Here is a 22,543-nt window from a genome sequence, read left to right on the forward strand (position 1 = left end):
CAATAAGAATTTCATTTTTAGTCACGGGATTAAAGTTATAATACAGTGAGAATAAACTCAAAATAGGAGATTAAAGTCACGATAGTAGGAGATTAAATGTGTAATTTTATGATAACTCCTACATGGAGCTGCACCTAGTGATTATTTTAGTAATCAAATATTGTGAAGGTTAGTCAGAAATAATTTGGCACATTGTGCAGATTTTCATTCAGTCACTTATACAATAAAAATAAAAATACAAATAAAAGTAAATAAATCAGTTCATTTTTAAGTAATAAAATGAACATTGTAATGCCTAAACTGCTAATTATCAGCAGCAGGATCTTGAAACTTTGAAAGGGATGATTTTAAAGAAGAATGTAAAAGCTGATCATGTATTGATAACTCTATTCAAGTTTTTTTTTCCTCATTAAAACATACTTTTTCTTGTAATTTTACATCATTTTTTCCCAGATATGTTTTTATTCTGCTAATATTTGACATCTAATAATATGACATAATTCTTGTAAAATAAGTTTTCTAATATTTAGAAAACTTCACACTTTTAGGCACGGTGAAAGTTTTCATCTTCAAACTGGTGATCGTTTCAATCTCAAATTAACAATAGTGCCCTTCATGTTGCACTCATTCTGTAAGCTTTTTATAACTGAAGAAAATATTGGGGGAAAAAATAAATTTCAAAATTGTGCTTGTATTTATTTTTCTCAAAGAACAGCTTGTTCTGATTTTTCTGGAATTGTTTTGACCCCTGAATGCATAAACAACACAGTAAGACAGTGTTTTAGTTATGTAATCATTGGACTATAATAACTTCATGATTTCTCCAGATACTTAAAGCCAAGGTCTGTTGTTGGTGTGGGATTTATACAGTCGAGTTGTCAATCTGCAGTATGAAAATGTGACTGAACCTGTTCAGAGTCTGGGTCGGCTCAAACCTTGTGAGACTGGACCCAGCTCTGAACCACAGTGTGAGAGAGAGAACGACTGCTATTGTCGTTATTCCGCTGCGCAGGGCAACTGCGTGGCAGTCATGGCAACGGCATTCTTTCTTTCCCAGTAGAAAAGTAGAGGAGCAGACATGCTGGTATTAGAGGAGGAAACCGGCTGACTGGGCTGAAACGGGAGCAGAACCTCCTATCTGCTACTCACCAGTCAGCACTGTAAAACCTTTAACAGGCCTTTAATTTCAACAACTATTAACTCTGATTGTTTACGTTTGCTGAGCCAAACTTTATTTATTTATTTTAATAATTGACTCTGGTTTTTCTTTAAATATGAAATCATTACTTTGTTTAACTTTGACCCATCAATTTTCTTTTTTTTTTTTTTTTAAACTGAGGCTTCTTTTATTTTCCTTTCAAACTAAAGGTGGGCGATATGAACTTCATCAATTCATGATATGTTAATGATGAAAATAAGAACTAATTATTACATCTTTTGTAGTCAACTTTAGTGTTGCCACTTTGTCACAGCAATCACATAATAATAATAATAATAATAAAGATCTTGAATAACATTACCATGTGCAATGCACTTCTCACATGAAGAAGTGTAGTTTGCATCACAAAGCTGCACTCAGTAACTGTTTTCACATTTATTGGTGATTTTATTGAACACTGGAGAGAATAGTTCAGCTATGAATCCTGACAATAATACACTTTGGGTGGTTTTAAACATCATTAATTGGTATTTATTATGATGACTGTAAATCAGATAAACGATTCAATAAATACTCTGCAGCTCCATTTCAGACCTTTAATCTACATTTCCCTCCTGTCTGTCTCTTGTTTAGTCTCCCTGACCCTGAACCCGCCAGCCGCTCCATCGAGGAGCCCTTAGGTCGCAGCGAGGAGGAAAGTGCTCTGAGCTCAGAGGGTCAAAGGTCACCAGACGTTCCTGTCAGGGTCTGCACGCCGAGCCCCCCTCCTCCACCCTCACCGCCAGCACAGGTCAAGGAGAAAACCCAAACGCCCAAGCTGTTCACGCCAAGCAAGCTGAGCTTCACGGTAAGTTTGAGTGGCCGATAATCTGCTGTTTAATCTGTCATCCTGTGAGATTAAACGTCCCGTTTTCTCCCAGTCAGGAGGGAACAACATGAACCTGTCGGACCTGCCCTCCTTCACCCCCGGCGCCTTCCCGCCCAGCGCCTTCAACTATGAGCGGCCGAGGCACTTCATCCAGTCGCAGGCGGCCTTCCAGGCGCCCAGCTATGAGAGCGTGCTGAGGGAAGCCCAGGAGAACCAGCAGAACCAGCAGAACCTCAGCAGTACCCAGAGCAGTGCAAACGTCACAGAGGCCCAGATGAAGGCCAGTCACACTCAGTCGTTTTCTCAAGCTCAGTCCAAGTCTGTGTCCCAGACTCAGTCCCAGTTCCAGTCGCTAAGCCTGAATCAGAACCAGACCAGGTCAGTGGCCCACGGTCAGATCCAGATGCAGGCCAACGGAACCGCCAAGTCCTCCCCCTCCTCATCCAGCCTCAACTCTCCTACATCCACCACAGCCTCCTCTGCTGCGCCTCCTTTTTCTTCCAGCACCTCCCTGCTCCCTCCCTCTACCTCCTCCTCCTCGCTGCCCCGCGCCACCATGCGCTCCACCATCACCCTCACCCCCAGGGTCCCCAGCGCCTCTGGCCTCGGCAGTGCCAGCCTGCCCGCCAACCAGGACTCCCTGTCTGCTTCTGCTGCCTACCTCTGCTCTGTCCTGCCCTCCCCGTCCTCCTCGTTCTCCTCCAAACTGTCTCCCAGCTCCAGCCTCCCCCACGCCTCCACCTCCCCTTCCTGCTCCCCGCTGGCGCCCTCCAGTCCCCTCCTGCCTATGAGGACCTCTGCTTCCACATCGTCCCTTCCTCAGCAGCCCCTCCCAGTGTCTCCCTCCTTCCCTCGCGGTCCTTCCTCATCCTCCCTCCCCCAGATGAACAACCAGAGCAGGGTTCAGCCCAGCATGGTCTCCCTGCCTGCCGGCTACAAGGGGACGCCGAACACGTGAGTCTAAATGCACTTTCTCGTTCAGAGGCCTGATGTTTATAAAACGCACAGCTTGTGTAACATTACATTGAAAGTATCTTAAAAAAAATTCAGGGACGCATTATGAGCAAACTTAACACACTGCAAGCCAAATCCTTTAAAGAATAGTTTAATTCTTTCCTCTCTTTCATTAAACTCCAGATTTGTGGAGTAAATAAATCCACATTCTTCCACATGAGCAGTAGATCTCTGCAGCTCCTCCTACCATGGAGATCTCTCTGATTAATGCTTTGTGTATTTATGGAAGGACTTCTTGGGTTGTGGTAAATAAGGCTGATGAAACGCGCCCACCGTATTTGTTTTAGGTTTTCACAGTCGTTTAAAAACTTTATCGGAGCTGACCAGGACACGGTTTGGAACCATTAATCAGAACCTCTTTTCCTGACCTATGACCTCATTGGTTTTTATAAGCAGCTGATTCCACCATCAGTGTGACGGTGGCTCAGGATGTAGTTGATCCTGTAAGCAGTGGACTGCTGGCCGGTTTGAACCCCCATTTCACCCGTCTGCTGCCGTCTTTGGGCAGGTCACCTCACCCTCCTTCCTTTTTATTTTTTGAACTGGACTTGATAAAGTGCTACACAAAAACAGGCTTATTCTGGGTTCATCTACGGCATAAAATCCTAGTAAGAGACACAAAAGTTTGTCTTACAAAATATGACCAAAAAGGGGTAGGAATACTTTTGGAAAGTGAGATTTTATTTTAATTTTCCGTCTCTAAACATTTCTTCTTATCGCTATCTGTTCTCTTCTCTCGCTGCTCCTTTCAGCCTTCCTAAGCCCATCTTGAAGAAATCCGTAGCTCCTCGGCCGTCCTCCTCCCGCTCCACAGACGAAGACATCCAGGGCTCTAAGGACGCCTTGATTCAGGATCTGGAGAAGAAGCTTCGCTCTAAGGAAGCCAGGAGGAGACACAGCCAGGTGTGACTGATGGACTACAGGAACAAGTGCTGCATAAAAAGAAAACACTTCCTATTGTAAAATAAACACAAACTAATTACAGCCATCAAAAACTGCTTGCCAAACAAAGCATCTAAGCATTTTGCTTGCCTTACTAAGGGTGTATTTTCTTTCTTTTTGTTGGCGTATATGTAAACAAATTGATTGATTCATAAAAACAGCTGTACAGGTTTCATTTTATCCTGTGGAAAATGAACTGCAGTTTTCTCACCAACATTACATCAAAGCTTTACTGATTGCTTTCTACCCAACTCCAATCAGCTTTTGAAGGCTCTTCTGCTGCCTTGACTTGGAGAAACTACTTTAAACTCAAGTTTTGAGCCACTCTCCTCACACATTGCTTCCTCTTTGTTTAATAAGAATACTTTTCTTTCTTGCCAGAAACTGTCGTATGAGGAGCGAATGGCTCGCAGGCTGCTGGGTCCAGACAATGCCACGTATATGTCGGACCAAGACAATTTCTCTGACCTACAGCTTGACCAGGTACTATGGTTCTCTGTTTAGTAAGGAAAGCATCAAGAACCCATAATATTACTGATGTACAAACATTCGAACTTGTCCACAGTTCATCACTAACATGTAACAGACCAACACAAAGGAGTGTGTTGTCAGGATGGGATGGGAGAACTATAAGTTAGAAGTACATGAAAAATAAAAAAATCTAAAGTGTGATGTGCATCTTTAAATCAACAGCTGTAGATAAAATCCAGTGCAGTGCATTACTTTAAGAAGTTAGTAAGCGTAATCCATCTTTGTGAAGTTTGGACACTAGGCCGGAGGTTGAGTTTCCAGCAGATTATCCTAATCCTAATCACACAGTCAGAGCTGCAATCATGTTTGTCTAGCCTAAGTTCAGAACTAAATCCTTGATAAATGTGTATCCAACGTTTAGGAAACTTTGCTGCATGCAACGAATGGCCAAACACTTTAGCTTTTAGATGTGGTAAAGACAAACCCTTAAAGATAAACTGTTAAGTTCTGAAATGTGCCATCTCTATGTGTCTGGGGAAATTTAGACATTTTCTTGTAAATTTGTTTAGTTTTGCAATATCGTCTTAGTGCTGCCCTCTTTAGGTTGCAGTTGACTTTTCCTGTTGGTTATAGTGCTACAGCTTGGTTGACATCCACAACACCTGGAGTTTTGGTAGAAAACATCTGACTCAGACATGCAATCCTACGACGAGTCACTGAACTCCTGACTTGTCTGGGTTGTTTCAGGATTTTCCCCAGAAAACCTGCCAAGCCCAGCGGCCCACCACGTTGAGTTAGAACAGCTTTTCTCAATTCCAGCCCTCAGGCCCCCCTGCCCTGCATGTTTTAGGTGTTTCCCTTCTACCACACACTTGGATTGAATATGTGGGTGATTAACAGGCTTCTGCAGTACTTGGTCATGCAATCATTTGAATGAGCTGCTCTGGAGTAGAGGTACATCTAAAACATGCAGAGCAGGGGGACCTGAGGACTGGAATTGAGAAGCGCTGAGTTAGAACAAGTTTAAAGCTGACATTAAATGTAATCATTTGACTGTTATTAGAAGGCATTAAAAATACCTAAACACCAACTATAAAGTCTCCAAAAAACCATTAAAATTAAATATATTTTGTACTTGAGTTGTTCCATCCTAATTAAAGTTGTTGGCATTTGATCATAAAAGATAGGAAGTGGTTGCGTTGTTCAGGTGAATTAAAAAATGACCCCTGACCTCAGGCTGCCTGTGAGTTCACACAGTGACCATGTATGTTGGCACTGGGCTTTAACCAACTCTGTAAGAGACTCTTTAACCCGTCTTTGCCATCCCTGCTACTGGTGTCTAAAAAAACCACTATAATAAGTAAAAAAGCAATATTTTTCCTGTAAAGCCTGGTGGCCTGCCAGGCTTACAACACACTGAGAGTTTGTGCTGGGTTTGTTTTAATTTAAAGACTTGCAGCTCTAACTTAGAAAAAGATGTTCCTACAAAATATTTAATCTTTGAATACATGTGCGTGGCACACTTTTTAGATACCACTTTTTAAATGAATATTTGCTGAAGGCCATGAAAACTTCAGTCCATTTGTTCCTGTTGGTTTTGGGAGAGTCGACACTAATGTAGCCATCATGGTTTGAAAGGCTGCAGGGAAGCCCGTTTCCCTCTCAGGGCCTCTAAACAAGCTGACAGAGCCAGTGAGCTGCTGTCATTATAACCACACTGCCTCCAAACCCCCTCGCTCTCTGGGCTTTACACCATCCTTTCTCTCCCGTCATAAGCTCACACACAATCCCAAAGCAGGCATGTCCACACACTCTCAAATGCACATCCTTCACGTCCAGCTAGGTTAGTCAGAAGTTATTTTGATCCAGCGTTCTGAGACCGGGTCCCCTCCACTGGTGACACAGTCCTGTTGTGTCCAAACATCCACACACTCTCAGCTCCCCTCCTGGCATTAGTCCTGCTCTGCACTGTGGTGACTTTTCAAAGCTGTAATTCCTCCCCTGTTGTCTGTTGCAGTCAGAGTCTCCAGAAGGAAGACGAACAGGTGGACTGTGGTGAGCATGATTCACACATGAGTACTGCTTTTATTCTGCTTCCACATTGGGAGTTTGAATGCGGGAGCAGGCCAGTGTTTACTGTGTGCAGCTGTAAAGGTTAGTCTTGTGGAAAACATGCGGATGAAACATGACGATCACTTTAATAATTAAGCTGAGATGCTTCTGTTTAGTGCAACACATTGCTTCATGTGCTCAGGAAGTGTCTTGAAACAAAGATTCAGCTGGAATTTCAAGATTTCTCCAACCTTATGGGACATTTGTCCTAGTTTCAAATAATATTCAAAAAGAGAGACAGATGTCTCCATCACAAATTTGCTCAGATCTTTGTCAATATTCTGCTAATGTCAAAAACACAATTTCAGAATTGCAGTGGGGTTATTTTTTTATTTTTTATTTTTTGAGTAAGAAACACAATTAAAGTCACACCTGAATTAGTTTGTTCACTAGATAAGCCATTAAAATCATGGCAGTGACGGATGTAAACAGCTTCCTGACATTATATTCATAACTCAGCTCTGGCTCTAGCGATCATCTGTCAGCCAATCAGAGGAGACGTTGGCTTATTGTTCAGTAGCAACAAGCCACGCCTCCTTGTGAGCGACCATGTAGGCAGCAGTTTGGGGAAGAAGTCGGCCATTTTATAGAAGAACTATGGATTCACTCAACTTTATGAACTGTGTGACAGTGTGTGAGCTCTGATGGCGCCAGCTGCACGTCGTCCAAAAAAATAAATAAATCATGCTCCTCCTACTTCCTGTCTTCGTCGTCCACCATTTTTGCCTTTAGTCACATCCAGTTGTTGATCACGTGACTCATGTGACGATACTAAAGTGTTTCCTTTGCTGTTTTGCAAAGTTAATTTATTTCAATACCACTGACTCGTGCTGGTGCCAAAACATTTGATTGAAAAGCTTTTTTCAAAATTGACATGTTTCCATTCAGTGAATTTATTTTCAGAATTTCAAGTTGTGCACTTTTATGGTTAATGAAAACACAGCCTCCATGTACCAGAACCAAATATTCTGCTTTCGTATACGTTTGTGTGGGTGCAGTTGATTAAGAGTAACATGGAGTCATTGAGAGTGAAATGATGAAGTCTGATCCCTGTCAGGGGGAGGCACCACTCCGGGACAGATGAGAGGACTAACGAGGGATCAGCGATCCAGGAGAAATGTTTCGCTCCTCGCTTCCTTCAGATCCCCCCAGACCTCACAGTGGAAGAGGGACGCTTCTGCAGGATCGACTTCAAGGTGATCCACTCGCACCTTTTGTTTAATTGTCCAGATTTCCCAGGAAGCCGTCGCAGAGTGGGAAATGTCGGCTTCTTCTGTACGGATGCAGGTCAGCGGGCTCCCGGCCCCAGACATCTCCTGGTACCTGGACGACAAGGCCATCCGCCCAGACGACTACCATAAGATGCTGGTGTGTGAGAAAGGGATGCATTCGTTCATCATAGAGATTGTCACGGTGCATCATGCCGGTGTGTACGAGTGTGTGGCCAAGAACCGAGCTGGAGAGAGCAGGTTTACCATGAGGCTGGACGTCATAGGTATAAATCTGATGGCATATGTTGAAAATGTAAAATAAAAAGACAAAGGTGTTGGATTGACTGGAGTTGGAAGTAAAAAATGTTTGATTTGCAGCTCAGGAAGCCCTCCGCCCTCCCACCTTTGTCCAAAAGATGCTGAGCAGCAGAGCTCTGGAAGGAGACACCGTCCGGTTAGAGTGTAAAGTCGAGGCTTCTCCACCTCCACAGCTTTTCTGGAAAAAGGACAAAGACATGCTGCGCATCGACCCCAACAGAATGAGGTGAAATGCTAGCCACTCATTTTACACCTTCCGGTGAAAATAAACAGGCTTCACATCTGGTGCACATGTTGGTTTGTTTCTCTAGTCTGTACCAGGACGGCTCGGGTCGCCAGTGCCTGCTGATTGATAGAGTGACTAAGTCCGACTCCGGCTGGTACACGCTGTCGGCCATTAACGAAGCCGGCATGTCTACATGCAACGCCAGGCTGGACGTTGGGAGTAAGTGTGTTCACCTTCCTATGCAAATGTTCCTGAAAGATCAGAGCCGTCTGTTGCAGGAGATACGCTGCAGGTTACCATAGAGGCAAAGCTGTAAAATCAAACAGAGCTGGATTCATGGTAGCCCTGAGCACACATTCTCCATCTGCTGTCCTCCAGAACTCTGTCATGAGATCGAGCAGAAACTCTGAACTGGCGAGGCAGCGAGCTGTTCGGTTTACATCCGAACGCATCACTGCAGTGGACGATGAGGAAGGCTCACTAGATGAAAGTGCAGCTTCTCTATTGGGTTTCTGCTCTATCAAATGACAGCATCTGTTCTGTGGAGCGCTCCATGTTCCCACAAACACAACGGCTCACCGGCACAAGTAGAAAGTGAGTTTAACAGGCTGGTGGCTCATTGAGTTCAGTTACACACACACACACACACACACACACACACACACACACACACAGAGGGAAGGCTACATCATTGTTTTGTACAAAATGACGGATGATTCTGAGCAACTGGCTATGAGAAACTCAGAAATCGCATTTTCTTCTGGCCATAGAATGCACCATACCAGATTACCACAGAATGTTAAGACAAGATTTATTGATCTTTTAATCATTAGAATAGTCGTATTGTAGAGGAGGAAGTCTTAACATTACCAGAATAAAAATACAATATTACAAGACGGTGAGTCGTGAAATTGAGATGAAGTTGTTTTAAAGGGAAATTGTTTGTTCAAAGCTCTTTTTCACTTACATTCTGAACTTTGTTTCTTGTAAATTACAAACTTTTCCTCATACATTTACATTGAAATTCTTTTTGACTCATACACTACAAACTTTTTATAAAATTGCTTTTTACTTCATGTGAACTGATATTTTTCCTTTTCTCCAAAATTGTTTTCATTTTACAACTTTCTTCTTGTGACTTAGAAAAATCTCATAAATACTAAAATGTATCGTGTACTAAGGTTAGTTTTAGGGACAGGCTGTCTGCTCCGGCTTTAACTGTGGTGTGGAAGTTCTTGCTGAGTGAAGAAAACCGTTGGCTATTCAAAGCTGCAATGTTTTTAACCTGAAGCTGAAGAGAAAAGTGAAGCTTTTGCTTTTCTGTATCAACATGCGTTAAATCTTGTTTAACCTGGGAATCCTAAGAGTGACCCAGAGCCATTGTTCCTGTGTGGACCTGCTGTTATCTGGCAGTGAGCCGTTCCTGCCGCTCTGCACTGGGCAGGAGTTATTTTCAGACACGTGGCATGAGAAGAATCTTCAGCCCGTGTCCAGTCACCATGAAGACCTGTGGCTCCCCGGGTGGGATCTGCTGCACTTTTCACGTGAAATAATTCGGTGTAATAATTCAGCATTGTTGGCTGCAATGAATTACTTTTATTTTTTTTATCCGAGTTTCAATCAGTCATGTTTTCTCTCTTCCAGCTCGCTCAACCCCAGCCTTGAAAACGGCTCCCCCTGCCTCCAAGACCCTGAAGCTGCTGTCGTCTCTGAGCCACGTTCCTGCCCTGACGGCGGAGAGCCCCGCTCAGCACACGGCTCCGCTGTACGAGAGCGAAGAGCTGTAGAGCCTTCAGTCACACCTGCACAACTGGACCGGAACCTCTGGAGCCAGATCAGCATCACACAAGACTGACCATTTTTGTTTTTTAATTTCTGAACTTCTCCACACATCAGAGGTTTCATGATGCCCACAGCTGCTTTCTTGTTGTTGGACTTGCCTGACATTTCAGACTCCATCAAAACAACTTTGAGGAAAAAGTTGCTTGAATTCAGCTCCCATAATCAGCTGCTGTTTGTTACGGAACAGCTTTAAGTCATTCTGTCCTGTCTGCTGTCAGCAGAATGCAGCTTCTGGGTCGGTATTATTAGAACTGTGCAGGGTTGGCATGCAGCTCCAGCCCTGCAGCTCCAGCCTCGGTGCTGCTTTCCTGGGCGACATGCTTTATGTGCAGTTTGCTTCTAAAAACGTAGAATATAGAAACAGCACTGCTCTGTGTAAAGGTGTATTTTAAAGGCAGGTGGAGTCCAACCAGTACCAGAACATAGAACAGTGCTTTGGAGTGAGAGTTGGAAACCAAAGAGCTCAACCACTCTTTCTGCAACACTGCACTTTAAACTCCACAAACGTTTTAGTCCCAGAAATCAAAGTTCAGCTGCTTCTAAGATATTTAGGGAAAAAACTGACATTTGCTGCTGTTGTCTCATCCTGAATTTATTTCTGTTTGTTTTTTTTAAATGTGGTTTTATTTAAATTTGAGAAGTATCATCTTGGTTTACAGATGGCTGAATAAAAAAAAAAAGAAAGGCTGCTATTCTGATACCAAGCTGCACTTAGAGCAAAGGTCGCGACCTCTATGTTTACATGTGATCACATCTGCAGTACAGAGAAGCTGTCTTAAGCTTGATTACAGTAGAGAACACGTTTCCCCTCCTGCATTGACTCGTCTTTGGTTCTGAATCTTGATAAATGGGTATCATCATACCAGCCAACAGAGGTTGATTTAAACTTGCGTTCTTATATTGATTTGCTTGCTGCCAGCCAGGAGCTTGTTGCATTTTATTTTTGACTGAAGATGCATGCAAGAGAAGATCACACAACTAACTTTTTTTTTAAAAAAAATCTCCACAGAAAGTTGAAATCAAAACCTTAAGGAATAAATCTGCATTTTATGGTTTACGTCTGGCCTACACTGATAATGTTTTGCTAAATATACACAAGTAGCTGTTTAGTACTTGCTGTGTTCATTGAATTGCAGCGGTGTGTTGTTCAGAAAGTGCCCACAGTTACATTTTTAAATATTTTGAACTGTAAGAAGTGTGTTTGTAGGTACTGATTGTGATATTACAGGAGAAATTAGTAATAAAGTTGAACTCTGAGCTTGTCTTTTTGTGTGTTTTGTCGCCATCTAGTGGTGGGTGAACATATAACCTTGCAGACACAAGCACAGATTCAGTTTTTATTAATAAAACCAAACTATCAAAACTCACATGGGTGGATTTCACACTGCAGGAGGGACATGATGCAAAGTGTTTCCTTTTAACTCAAAGCTGGCTACAGTTTCTCATGTGAACATTTCCATCTTAAATCATTCAGTTTACACATTTTTCAAAATGTGACGACGTTAAACAGAAGGTCTAGAAAGGCAGAGAACGGTTGTTGGCTGGACTGGCGCCGGTCCAGCAGCATAAATCTTGGTTGGTTGTGAACGTTTGCTTCTGAAATGCAGGAGTCTGATAGAAAACTACAAACGTTTATCACTATTAGAGACAAAATGAAACAGGAAAAATGTCAAAATCCATAAAAAACTTCTTCCAATGACAAAGGAAAAACTGTCAGCTCTGTCCAAACTGCATCTAGTCTCAGATCTCAACGTCGCTTTCTTTGTCGTTGTCTTGGTCGCCGTCGTAAAACTCATTCGCGGCTTCAGGCCTGTAGAAGTCATAAAAAAATCTAGATGTTCACAAAAATCCTCACACGAAAGCGCCTGCTGCCTCGTTGCTCCAGCTACAAACCCACCGGGTGTAGTTTTCCTCGGCTCCCCTCTCGTCGGGGTCGGGCTCGTCGTTGCGCTCGTAGCTCAGTATGTCGGAGGGAACGTCGTGGATCTGGACGCTCGGCGCGTGGTTCAGCATCTTCAGGTTCTCAAACACGGTTTGACGGATCTGCTCCAGGTACTGCAGCGACACGCAAAACGGTGACGACGTGACACTTGATCTGGTTTTTACTAAACAATAAACAAGGTGAAGCTCCAAAACTCAGCCAGCAGAAGCAGTCAAATCTATTCAGTTCCTTTTATTTTGTTTGTGCCAACGAGGTGAGACCTCAAGCTCATTTCATCATGATCACAGTTTTCTCTCAGTGTTGCTCAATTATTGCAACGCCAAATTTCTCATTAGGATTGCAAGATTTAGAACAGATTTAAGTTGAAAATCAATAAACATTTAAATTAATGGATTAGTAAATGAAATCAAAAAATTTGACCACTGTGCTGGCAGCTGGATCAAGATAAAAAAACATCACTGCTATTGACAAGTTCTGGACGAGAGCTTAAAATTAAAATCTCAGATTTTCATTTTTTATTTTTTTTCCCCCCTCACGTTCTTGTCTCCTATAATGCAAAAATAATAAATGAAAAATCTTTCCTAAAATATAATTGAGGAAATGAATTTCTTGCCCAGCTCTGCTGTAGACAACTCTTGAGAGTTTTCACAGGGATAATAAACGATGATACTGATTATCAACACCAAAACGACTTGCAAAAAAGAAATTAGTTTATTGAATTATTAACTTGAGATTTTTTTATTTATTATTATTATTCAGAAGAAATAGGGGGGGAAAGCCCAGAAACAAAACGACTTACTAATTTGCATTTAGAGTTGGACAAGGCTAAAATAGTCCATAACTTTAACTGTGTACGGACAGAAGGATTTGTTAAAGTCTATAATTTGATATCTCACCGTAAATTCAATGAAGAAACAAAAACAAACAGTGAAAACTGGGACAATGTTTAACCTGTCTGGAGTTCTGGTTTTCTATCCTGGTGCTGACATCAGGATGCAGCGTGAAGTCAGGAGCAAAGTACTCAAAATATTCTGCAGGAGCCAAAAGGAAAATTAGAAACAAAAAATTCAACGAGGCCACTTTGTCAGATTCAAAGAACTTTTGAAAATAACCTTTAAACATACTTTTCATTAAGCTCACGTCTCTGTAGTAAATATTCTTTCTTTAATGACTGATGGAATATTCTAACTCTAAATGTCGTATTTTTATTACCTGGAAGTGGGAAATGGGCTTTCCGATCATATTCTAATTCAGTGATCTGCCAATAGATGGCGCTACAGACTAAAGATCAGAAAGGGAATTCTGTACAAGCTCACCGCTATAAGGCAGCTCATCACTGATGGATTCCTCCAACAACAGAGACGTTTCAAAAGTCCTAGATGACAGAAACCAATTTCATCACCCAAGACGGACTTTTCCAAAAAAAAAAAAAAAAAAACAATCTGAGGATTTCCGTCTCTCTGTTGTTCTCCACTCACCAGCAGCGAGCCACGTTCCTCACCGTGTATCCTCCTCCTCCGAGGACCAGCAGAGGGATCTTGAAACTTTTCACAAACTCCACACACTCGCTGAAAGACACAGGTGAACGCGCCTCAGTGAGTCCAACGACGGCGACCGACTTGCCGCCGTTCGACTCGGCCGACTCACCCGTGTCCCCGAATGCTGAGGTTGAAGCAGCCCAGCCTGTCGCAGCCCAGGGAATCTGCTCCACACTGCAAACACAAACTACCCTCGCTTTAACACACACACACACACGCACACACACACACACACACACACAGATCCACCTCAACAACAAACTGACCTGCAGGACGATGCAGGTGGGCTGGTAATAATCCACCACCTGCTTGATAACCGGCTGGAACAGCTGCCTGTAGCCTGAAACACACACACATACATAAAACACACACCCTTAAGGACGATGTTTGTCACTGTTGGTTGTTCGGACTCACTCTGGTCGTCGATGCCGTCTCTGAGGGGGACGTTGAGGCAGTAGTAGCGGCCGCTCTCTGCTCCCACCTCGTACATGTCGCCTGCGATACAAAACAAACGTGGCGTCGACGTGCGTATCACAAACCAAAGCTAGACGGGAACTTTAAGCGGCCGCTTACCCGTGCCGGGGAAGAAGTAGTTGCCGTACTTGTGGAAGGACACGGTCATGACGCGGTCCGTCAGGTAAAAGGCCTCCTGGACGCCGTCGCCGTGGTGAATGTCGATGTCGATGTACAGAACCCTGGGGTGGTACCTGAAAGACAACGGCGAATTACAAAGGTGGACGGCGAAACGCGTGCGGCACGGCCAACGGGTAACAAGCGGATCGTACTTGAGAAGCTCCAGTATGCTGATGACGATGTCATTTACGTAGCAGAACCCCGAAGCCTACGAACACAGCAGAGACGTGTTAGGGGTCCGACTCGCATGGACCCGGATCAAAAGGGGATGGGAAAGTCTGTTCTGACCTCAAACTTTTTGGCATGATGCAAACCTCCTGCCCAGTTGATGGCGATGTCACAAATCTGGAAAAAGTCAAAAGAATTAGCTTTGAATTCATGTCATGGTCAAAGCAGACCAGTACAATGGGGCCATACTCAGAAATAAAAAAAAAAACTAAATGGCGAAGAATATAGTCATAGTATTGCAAGAATAAACTGGCATGAGAATAAAGTCGAAATATAGTCAATATTACTAGAGAGTAATGACTTAAAGCTCATCTAGTGCAGACACAACAGCAGCTACATGCTATAATTAGCATAATGAGTCAGAGGAAGTGGAAGATTTGCTGACATCTAGTGGTGACATTACAGATTTCACCACAATTACAGATTGTCCTTTATGGCAAAATAGAGGACAGTTATTGGACCAATGAAATGAGAGTTTTGATGTGGTTACTAACAAAACAAGCCAGCAATAACAAGCTTCTTCAGATATATGTAGTGTGTGTGTGTGTGTGTGTGTGTGTGTGTTACCTTGTGGTTGAGCTGCGTTGCTCCCTGTAAAGACGCTCCTGTGTATCTGGAGCAGAACTCAAACAGACCTGGAAACACGGGACTGAAACACACGGGCCGGAGCCAATCAGGCGACAGGAGCAGCGACGCAGAGAGGAGGTAGCGAGGCGCGGCACCCACCAGTCGTCTCCCACGTTGAACGTGTTGAGGCTCTTGGTGAAGCCCTGCATGTTGTTGGGGCTGACCTTCTGCAGGAAGTCGATGTAGTCCTCGGAGTGGAAGCGGCACATGTCGTGCTGCGAAGCTTTGTAGGGCTTGAAGACCTGAGCGGAGGCGGGAGACGGGAACGTTAGGTGATGCTAAAAACGTTCCAAGGTGGAGCTCCACGGCCGCTTACCATCATCTTCTTGTAGAGGCCGTAGTGCAACACCAGGCTGTGAGTCAGGGACAGACGGTGAGGCTTCATGGGGTGGCCAGCACCTGGGAAGGACATTTAGACATCAAAAAAACAGAATAAATCTGCAAGAAGTTCATTTCAAAGTTCCCAGGAGAGGCACTCAAATGATATTACCTCGCGAAACATTTTTATATTGTGTGAAAAGTGCAATATTTCCTGCCAGGCATCTGAGAAAGTTAAACTCACATTACATGCAGGATTTGTAAACTTTTCCCACAGTAAAATTCAAGATTTCAAACATTTCCTGCACCAAATAAAAACAATATAACTTAACTATATATAAAAAAAGACTCTTTCAATTCAATATTATACAATTTATTACTGCTATTAAAAACGTCAAATAGTATCCTACGTTCTATGGCAGGAACAAAGTAAACTGAAATATAACATCTTTTGTTTTGAAATGTCTCACACCTGACAGAACAACAAAAAATACTCCTCCAGTCTCAGTGACTTTGCTTTACATATGAAATTAAGTAGAAATTAAATATTAAAAAAATCAAAAACAATAAGCACCTCTCCATCTTTAAACACCTTCCGTTTTTTTGGCTGATAATTTCAGGCATTAATAAATTACAAAGTTGTGTTTTTCTGGTCTAATTGAAGCATTTTTTGTTTTCACTGTTTAGTGTCATAAACAGAATGCTTAGCGCACGTTTTAATCAGCAAATGACAATAAAAAGCTTTTAAACATAGCCTACTACAGAATGTTTGAATTTTTTTGTTGCCCCTAAAGTGTGTGTGAGGAGTTATGGAAGATATATTACTCTTTATTCTATCGTAGCATTTATTTATCAAAAATAAAAAATAAAATAATATTGTTCCATTGGGAATGTTTTCAGAAATAGGAAAGAAACGCTATTAGGCTAATCATAGAGTTCAATTCTATGGTTGCGTTAACAGCAAAATGTATACGCGCAAAAGCATTTTAATGCACAGTAAACCCCGCTATTCTCAGACTTTACACTCAATAAATAAAAAGAAAACACAAAACATGTTAATAGTGGAGGTGTTAGCATGAAGCTAGCTAGCAGCATCAGCCCCATCCCGGTTCCAGGACGCAACGACTGACTGACCGTAGTGAAAGTTGCCCACATCCGGGTCATAAAAATAAGATGTCCTGTTGGTCATGACGAAGGTGCTGAGTTCTGTGTTGATGTGAAGTATTACTCCTGCCTCTGCAGCTGTGACTGCCGCATCTTTCTAGCAGGTAGCAGCTAGCCGTAAACACGATTGCGCAGGCGCAAACCCGAAGGAGTATGCGTCATCACTAGGGGACGGTGAGGACCGGAGATTTATTTTTATTTTTTTTCCAATGAACTTTATTTAAATGAAATTAGTATACATCAAAACAGCATAATGAAATATACAACATTCAAGCAATATGACCAGGGGTGGTTAGATAAGAACATGCAAAGACGTACATATCGAGATTGTCCTTTGAGCCTTTTCATTTGTAGAGTCTGTTATTGATTTGATATATAGACCCATATCTTTAATGAAAAAAGAAAAACAAGGTGTTTCATTAGCAAATTTGCATTTATGAATATAAAATTTAGCAAAGAGTATTAGTAAGTTTATTATAAAGAAATGATTAGCAACCTTTCTATGACCGGAGATGTGGGGGAGTTGAGGATGAGGCTTGATGAGGTAAAGAAAACACTCTGGGACATTTATGAAGAACTGTCAGAAACTTGGAAAAACTTATTCTTTAACAGTACCTCAGAACTAAAAAAGCTACACATGTAGCTTTTAATGTATTTTTGTATTTTTTTTTTATGTATTTCACTTTTTTTGTACTTTATTTTGTTGACTGCAAGACTATTACCAGTTATTATTATTATTATTATTATTATTATTATTATTATTATTATTATTATTATTATTATTATTATTATTATTATTATTATTATTATTATTAAATGCTATTACCAGTAATGGCAATTGTGGTTTAATTTTTTTTCACATAGCAAAAATAAAAAGCTGTCTATTATTGTTTTGAATTCAGTGTAATCTGCAGGTATTACTTCATATTGTGTTAAAGATTTTATGTAATGCTCTTAATTCAAAATAAAGTTTGTTGTGTTGGAAAAAAAACTGTTAGGCAACACTTATTGTTTGAGAGAAGATACACATAAATTGTTGTTGTTACAGAATTAAAGATACAAAAGAATTTATTTACAAACAAAATGCATATTGTCATATAGTACGTCATCATTTTTTGGGACAAACGTCCACCTAAAACCTCAAGGGAAGCTTTAAACATTTCTTTGGGGAAGAGAAAGCAGCAAAACCTTTTCAGAACCTGTGATAATGGAAACCAGGCAGTGCACATGTGGGGTCAGGCAGACATGTTTGTGTTTTTGTGGTAGATGTAATAGATAAAACACCAACACATGCTCCAAAAGACGTAAAGTTTAATGTGTTTCAGAGGTATTACGACTGAATGTGCCTCATCATTTCCTGCACCTCCATCCAGCCATCCACCTTCCTTTAAACAACAACAACAATGTGTGTGTGTGGGTTTGTGTAACATTTAAAGGCCTATTTTCCCAACAAATTCTACGTTTTGAGGATCCACGAAGAGTATGCCGTCTTTTGAACTGAATTTAGGTTGAGGTTTGGGGTCAGACACGTATTGGTAGTGGTTAGGTTTAGAATATGGGCCAGGCTAGAGAAATGAATGAAAAATGTCCTGGTGAAGACAGAAAAACATTATATGTGAGACAATAAGACAGTCTGGTATTTCTGTCTCCACAGACAAACATTCCAACACAAACAACCACAAATATCGTCACCTTCCTAAAACGTTGGCGCAAGTCTTTTTTTTTTTTCCAATTAAAGTCATTTTGGCAAAAAAGCGGGAGAAAAAACACCACCTTTTTTTTCCCAAAAGGTGTTTTACGGAAAAAAAATAATAAAAATTTGTAGGCCATTATTTTTGAAAGGTGACAATATGCCAACTCTGCAAATCTTACCAGAGCTTATACATATTTTTGATTACTACTAATTTTTAAAACTGTATTTTTTGTGCTTTTGTTTAAAAAACAAAACAAAACAACATATTTTCTCACCTGTGCGCACAGCTCCAAATTGCCCAGCCATTCAGGAGCATTTCTGATATTATATTCCACGTGGGAGGTGATGGAAAAAGTGCAATCTTCACAAAAAAAAAGAAACACTTTAAGCTTCAAAGTCTGTTGTCTGGTTTTTTTGTGTTTTGTCAATGAAAACAGAAAGTGGACAACTCAAAATGATAAAGCATTTTGATCAAAATAAAAAAGGTCGGGAGTTTTACAAAATTATTTAATGTGAGATTACAGCACTGGAAAAACAAATGATACATTAATTTTATTTTTTTTCTACCAGAAAATGAAAATAAATGTCACTAGCGATTCAAAATGTCATGTCAAATTTTTGAGAAGCGTTAGCTGTACCGTATATCAATTCGCAACTGTTGATGACATTCATGAGCAAAGATGTCGGGGTGACAGACGCCCAGAACAGGACGTGTGCTGACTTGCCGACTGCCTGCCTGACGCTGGAATATCTCGTTAAACTTTTCGACTTGCTTCCCCTCCAGTCGTCCGTCTCCCCTCTCCATGATGTTTCTCCCCCTGCAGCAAGACAGCGAGGCTTCTCTGGATTCCAACCTTTATGCATTATTTATCATAGGCCTTATAGGTGACAGTAAGTTCAACACAGGCAAGCACTGCACACAACCCGTGGGTTTTGCACACACTTTCCTAACTAACTTGTAAGTTTCCCTTCGGCTGATTCACGCAGGATTGGTCGGCTCCGATCCGTCTCGTCATCAGCATGTTGGTCAACAGAAGCTTTCTGTTTTGGTTGCTGTCATATAAAGGCAGGTGAGGAGTTCTTCTTGACGCCTGTCTGGGTTTTTTAAAAATTATTATTATCATCATCATCATCATCATCATCATTTGCATGGCAATTATTCCATGAATGTGCGTCTGTGGGAGCTTCATCCCTTGCTGGCTTGTGTTGGCCTCAGGGTTTAATTTTTCCCGACAAACTTCTGTCTCTGTCAGCTTGTTGAAACACACACACACACACACACAACCACACACGCACACGCACACACACACACACACACACCCACGCACACACACACACACAGTTGTAGTCAAAAGTTTTGGAGGTGACAAACTTTGCAACAGAATTTGTTGCATCACAATAATGCATAGTAAGGTCTATTTGATATTTGAACTATTAGAATAAGCCATTGTAAGAGTTTTTAGAGGGGGTCTCAAGTTTTCACGGCGGCCCCCAAACCCCCAAAATACTGAGGGACCACTGCAGCTCGAGTTTCTTCCACATATTTTTCAGTTATCTGAAATTGCTGGAAGCGGAAAGGGCCACGTTTTTCTTTTTTATAACACAGGTCTTGCTACGATTTCATTCAACTGGCACCAATAAAAAAGGTTCTTGGAACGGAAATAATGAAAATAACAACGATAATCTCAGCACTACCAACACACTTTCTCATAAAAAACAAGAGCAGATGGGTTGGCCTTCCTTATTTCAAATTGGTACAAGATGGAACAAACTTTATTTGTAAAATTACTTAGGGGTTCATGTGAATGTTTCTGGTTACATCTAATGCACTGTAAAACAATGGAAGGTGGTTTGACTTGAAAATGGAGGCTGACCTACTGAAAATGCAAGTAGAGTCAACAAGAAAACTGTTTTGGTTTTAACGCAGAATTTCAAATTGATCAAGTGGCTTTAACAAGAGAAAGGTTGCACAAACATTATTTGTTTAAGTTCCCACATCTCATTAGCCTTGAATTGCAAGTTGTTTTAAACTTAGTATTAAAATTTAAGCCAAATAACTTTGGTTTAAATGTCGCAATTGAGGTGACATTTCACTCACATTATCAAAAGTAACTACAGATTTTAATTTAGAAATTCTGGACTCAACTTGCATGAACAAATTTTTTGATGAATATTAATTATGCTCAGAGACATAAAGTTTAAATGGAACCTAAGCAAATTGTGGATGAAAAATGCAATTGTAGCAGCATTTGCAAATTCACCACTGATCTAAATTGAATATTTGCCTTAAAAACCCACAAGACGCCGGTCAAAGTAACACACTCCCTCACGGTGCAATACGAGACACGAAAACCTACTGCTGAGCACCCTGGGAAATAATCCCCACTCCTGTGTTTTTCTTCTTCCAGCTTCCTTTGGTGTTAACTTAAAACCCCCGTGTACTCATCTCTTGAAGATATGGTCAAATGAATAAAAAGTTAACGTCACTTGCTACTTTAAGTTTACCTTTGACAAACTCATTCTGTTGTCTCGTAAACAGTTTTATTCACTCGTTAAAAAAAGACGGCCAGTGTTTGGGTTTTCTTGTCAAACCATTGGTTGTTTTATTCTGGTTAAATGAGGAAAATTCTCCTCTTTTTCGTGGCTTATGCTCCATGTGGAACCGCTGTTATTTCTAGTCGGTCTCCCTACTACGGCTTACCTTATTGTGGGCGAAGCAGGCTTAAGTTGAACCGAGAGGAGCGGCAGTCCACACACATCTAATCCATCAGGTATGTGGAGTGGAACCTCCAGATTTACTAAGACTATAGAAAATAATCCGGACTCCTTTCCAAAGTGGGACGGCGGGATCCGCTTCTCAGCCCACGAGGTTTGGATGTGAGGTGAAGAAACAGAGGAGGTGGATTACAGCTGGACAGATCAAACACGAAGAGAAAGTTTAATCTAAAGAATTCAAGGGGTTGGTGAGGTTGGCGCACCAAGAACAAAGGACCAATTGGCGCTCAGGTTAAGACAGAACAACACAACTGAACCCTGACCCTTCAGAAGAGCGTCAAGTAAACATGGGGAGTGTGTGAAAACCTGCACAAAGACAAATATTCACAGAAGAAGAATAGCATCATTACTTTATCGTCTTTACGAGTTTGAAAGCCGTCGCTTTAAGAGTCCAGTCCTTTATTGTGGGCTTACGTTAAACCGAGAGGAGCTGCATTCCCCACAAATCTAGTCCAACAGGTATGTGGAGTGGAACAGCACAGCTGTTTTTGATAGAAATTATGCTTACAAATGGAAAAATCATAAATTATACTGTATGTAGCTGCGTTATAGCAATCGGTCACTGATTGTATAAACAAACTGGTGGCAAATAATGTCCACATCATTCATCACTCTCTGCCGTTCCAGACAGACAAACTTTGACGTGGTTTGAAGAAGTGCAGAAAATTATAGATTTAAATGCTTTATAAAATCCAAATAGACATCGAAAGAAGTGAAAATAACCACCATTCAGATGGACAGATGAATAGTAAAAAAGACAAAGACTCGACCAATAATCAGCTCCAGAGTGATGTGAGAACCCTGTGTCAGAAAAACAGTTTTAATCTCCATGTTTCTAATAAAGTTTGACTTCTTGTCAAGAATGTTTTGGAGCAGTGAGAAACTTGACCTGTGTCGGTATGACGACGGTTTGTATTAGCACTGTTGACGTTCAGATCCGCTTTCTGCATTCATATGAAATTTAGAGGAAATACAATGAAGTTTGTGGTTCAAATGTGAGAAGAAAAAAAAAATCTCAGGGATATCAGTACATTTCCAGGGTTAGCGCCATTTTGCTACATAGAAGATATCTGATTGTAGTCACTAGACAAGAATGGAAGATTTTTAACATCAAACTCCTGAGTCCTCAAAGTCTGAAAAAAATATATATAAATATGCACATCTGCCTAGTATTGCTACTTCTTTGTGCAAGCAAGAGCTTGTGAATCGACCATTAATGGGCTCCTCTCATTCTTTAGAAGGAGAAGTCAGCTACATTAAAGTGCGAGGCGGGGCGGACTCAATGCTCCTGTAACAAAAAGCCTTTTGCTCTGGGCTCTTTTCAAAGTTTGACTATGGCTAAAGAAGAGCAGGTGAGTAACTAGAGTGTTTCAAAACCATGAGAACAAACTCAAACCTGAAAACAAGTCAACAGTGGACAATGTGTGTATTCACCCCGATACCTGGAGTGTATTTTCTCCTC

General features: G+C 41.4%; 2 protein-coding genes across 4 annotated transcripts in view; one reads left to right on the forward strand and one right to left on the reverse strand.

The window, feature by feature from the left end:
• Positions 1–11,420, forward strand: part of myot (myotilin) — a 32,062-nt gene extending 20,642 nt beyond the window's left edge. For all 3 annotated transcript variants that reach the window (XM_044126195.1, XM_044126196.1, XM_044126194.1), the window contains exons 9-18: positions 1,793–2,006; positions 2,080–2,981; positions 3,794–3,944; positions 4,365–4,466; positions 6,472–6,509; positions 7,624–7,762; positions 7,854–8,061; positions 8,156–8,321; positions 8,407–8,540; positions 9,966–11,420. In XM_044126195.1, coding sequence (XP_043982130.1) covers positions 1,793–2,006; positions 2,080–2,981; positions 3,794–3,944; positions 4,365–4,466; positions 6,472–6,509; positions 7,624–7,762; positions 7,854–8,061; positions 8,156–8,321; positions 8,407–8,540; positions 9,966–10,108 — 2,197 coding nt within the window. In that variant the 3' untranslated portion in view covers positions 10,109–11,420. The remainder of the gene's footprint in view (positions 1–1,792; positions 2,007–2,079; positions 2,982–3,793; positions 3,945–4,364; positions 4,467–6,471; positions 6,510–7,623; positions 7,763–7,853; positions 8,062–8,155; positions 8,322–8,406; positions 8,541–9,965) is intronic.
• On the reverse strand, positions 11,161–16,773 carry hdac3 (histone deacetylase 3). Its single transcript, XM_044126197.1, has 15 exons — positions 16,584–16,773; positions 15,448–15,530; positions 15,231–15,373; positions 15,072–15,153; positions 14,565–14,621; positions 14,429–14,484; positions 14,217–14,350; positions 14,058–14,138; positions 13,910–13,983; positions 13,753–13,817; positions 13,584–13,673; positions 13,422–13,480; positions 13,057–13,136; positions 12,061–12,218; positions 11,161–11,973 (listed from the first exon to the last, which is right to left on the reverse strand). Exons 1-15 carry the CDS (start codon positions 16,636–16,638, stop codon positions 11,904–11,906), a joined length of 1,287 nt encoding a protein of 428 aa, XP_043982132.1. The 5' UTR covers positions 16,639–16,773; the 3' UTR covers positions 11,161–11,903.
• Between the last annotated feature and the right edge of the window lie 5,770 nt (positions 16,774–22,543).

The sequence above is a fragment of the Gambusia affinis genome, linkage group LG09 (assembly GCF_019740435.1).
Source record: "Gambusia affinis linkage group LG09, SWU_Gaff_1.0, whole genome shotgun sequence".
Lineage (NCBI taxonomy): Eukaryota > Metazoa > Chordata > Actinopteri > Cyprinodontiformes > Poeciliidae > Gambusia > Gambusia affinis.

Bases quoted from the DNA above. Each gene is read 5' to 3' on its own strand.
- hdac3 (XM_044126197.1), bottom strand. From the start codon at position 16,638: ATGACCAACAGGACATCTTATTTTTATGACCCGGATGTGGGCAACTTT. The intron at 15,154-15,230 runs GTGGGTGCCGCG...CGTGTGTTTCAG, and splicing joins TTCAACGTGGGAGACGACTG to TCCCGTGTTTCCAGGTCTGT. The intron at 14,622-15,071 runs GTAACACACACA...GACTTTTTCCAG, and splicing joins CAACGCAGCTCAACCACAAG to ATTTGTGACATCGCCATCAA.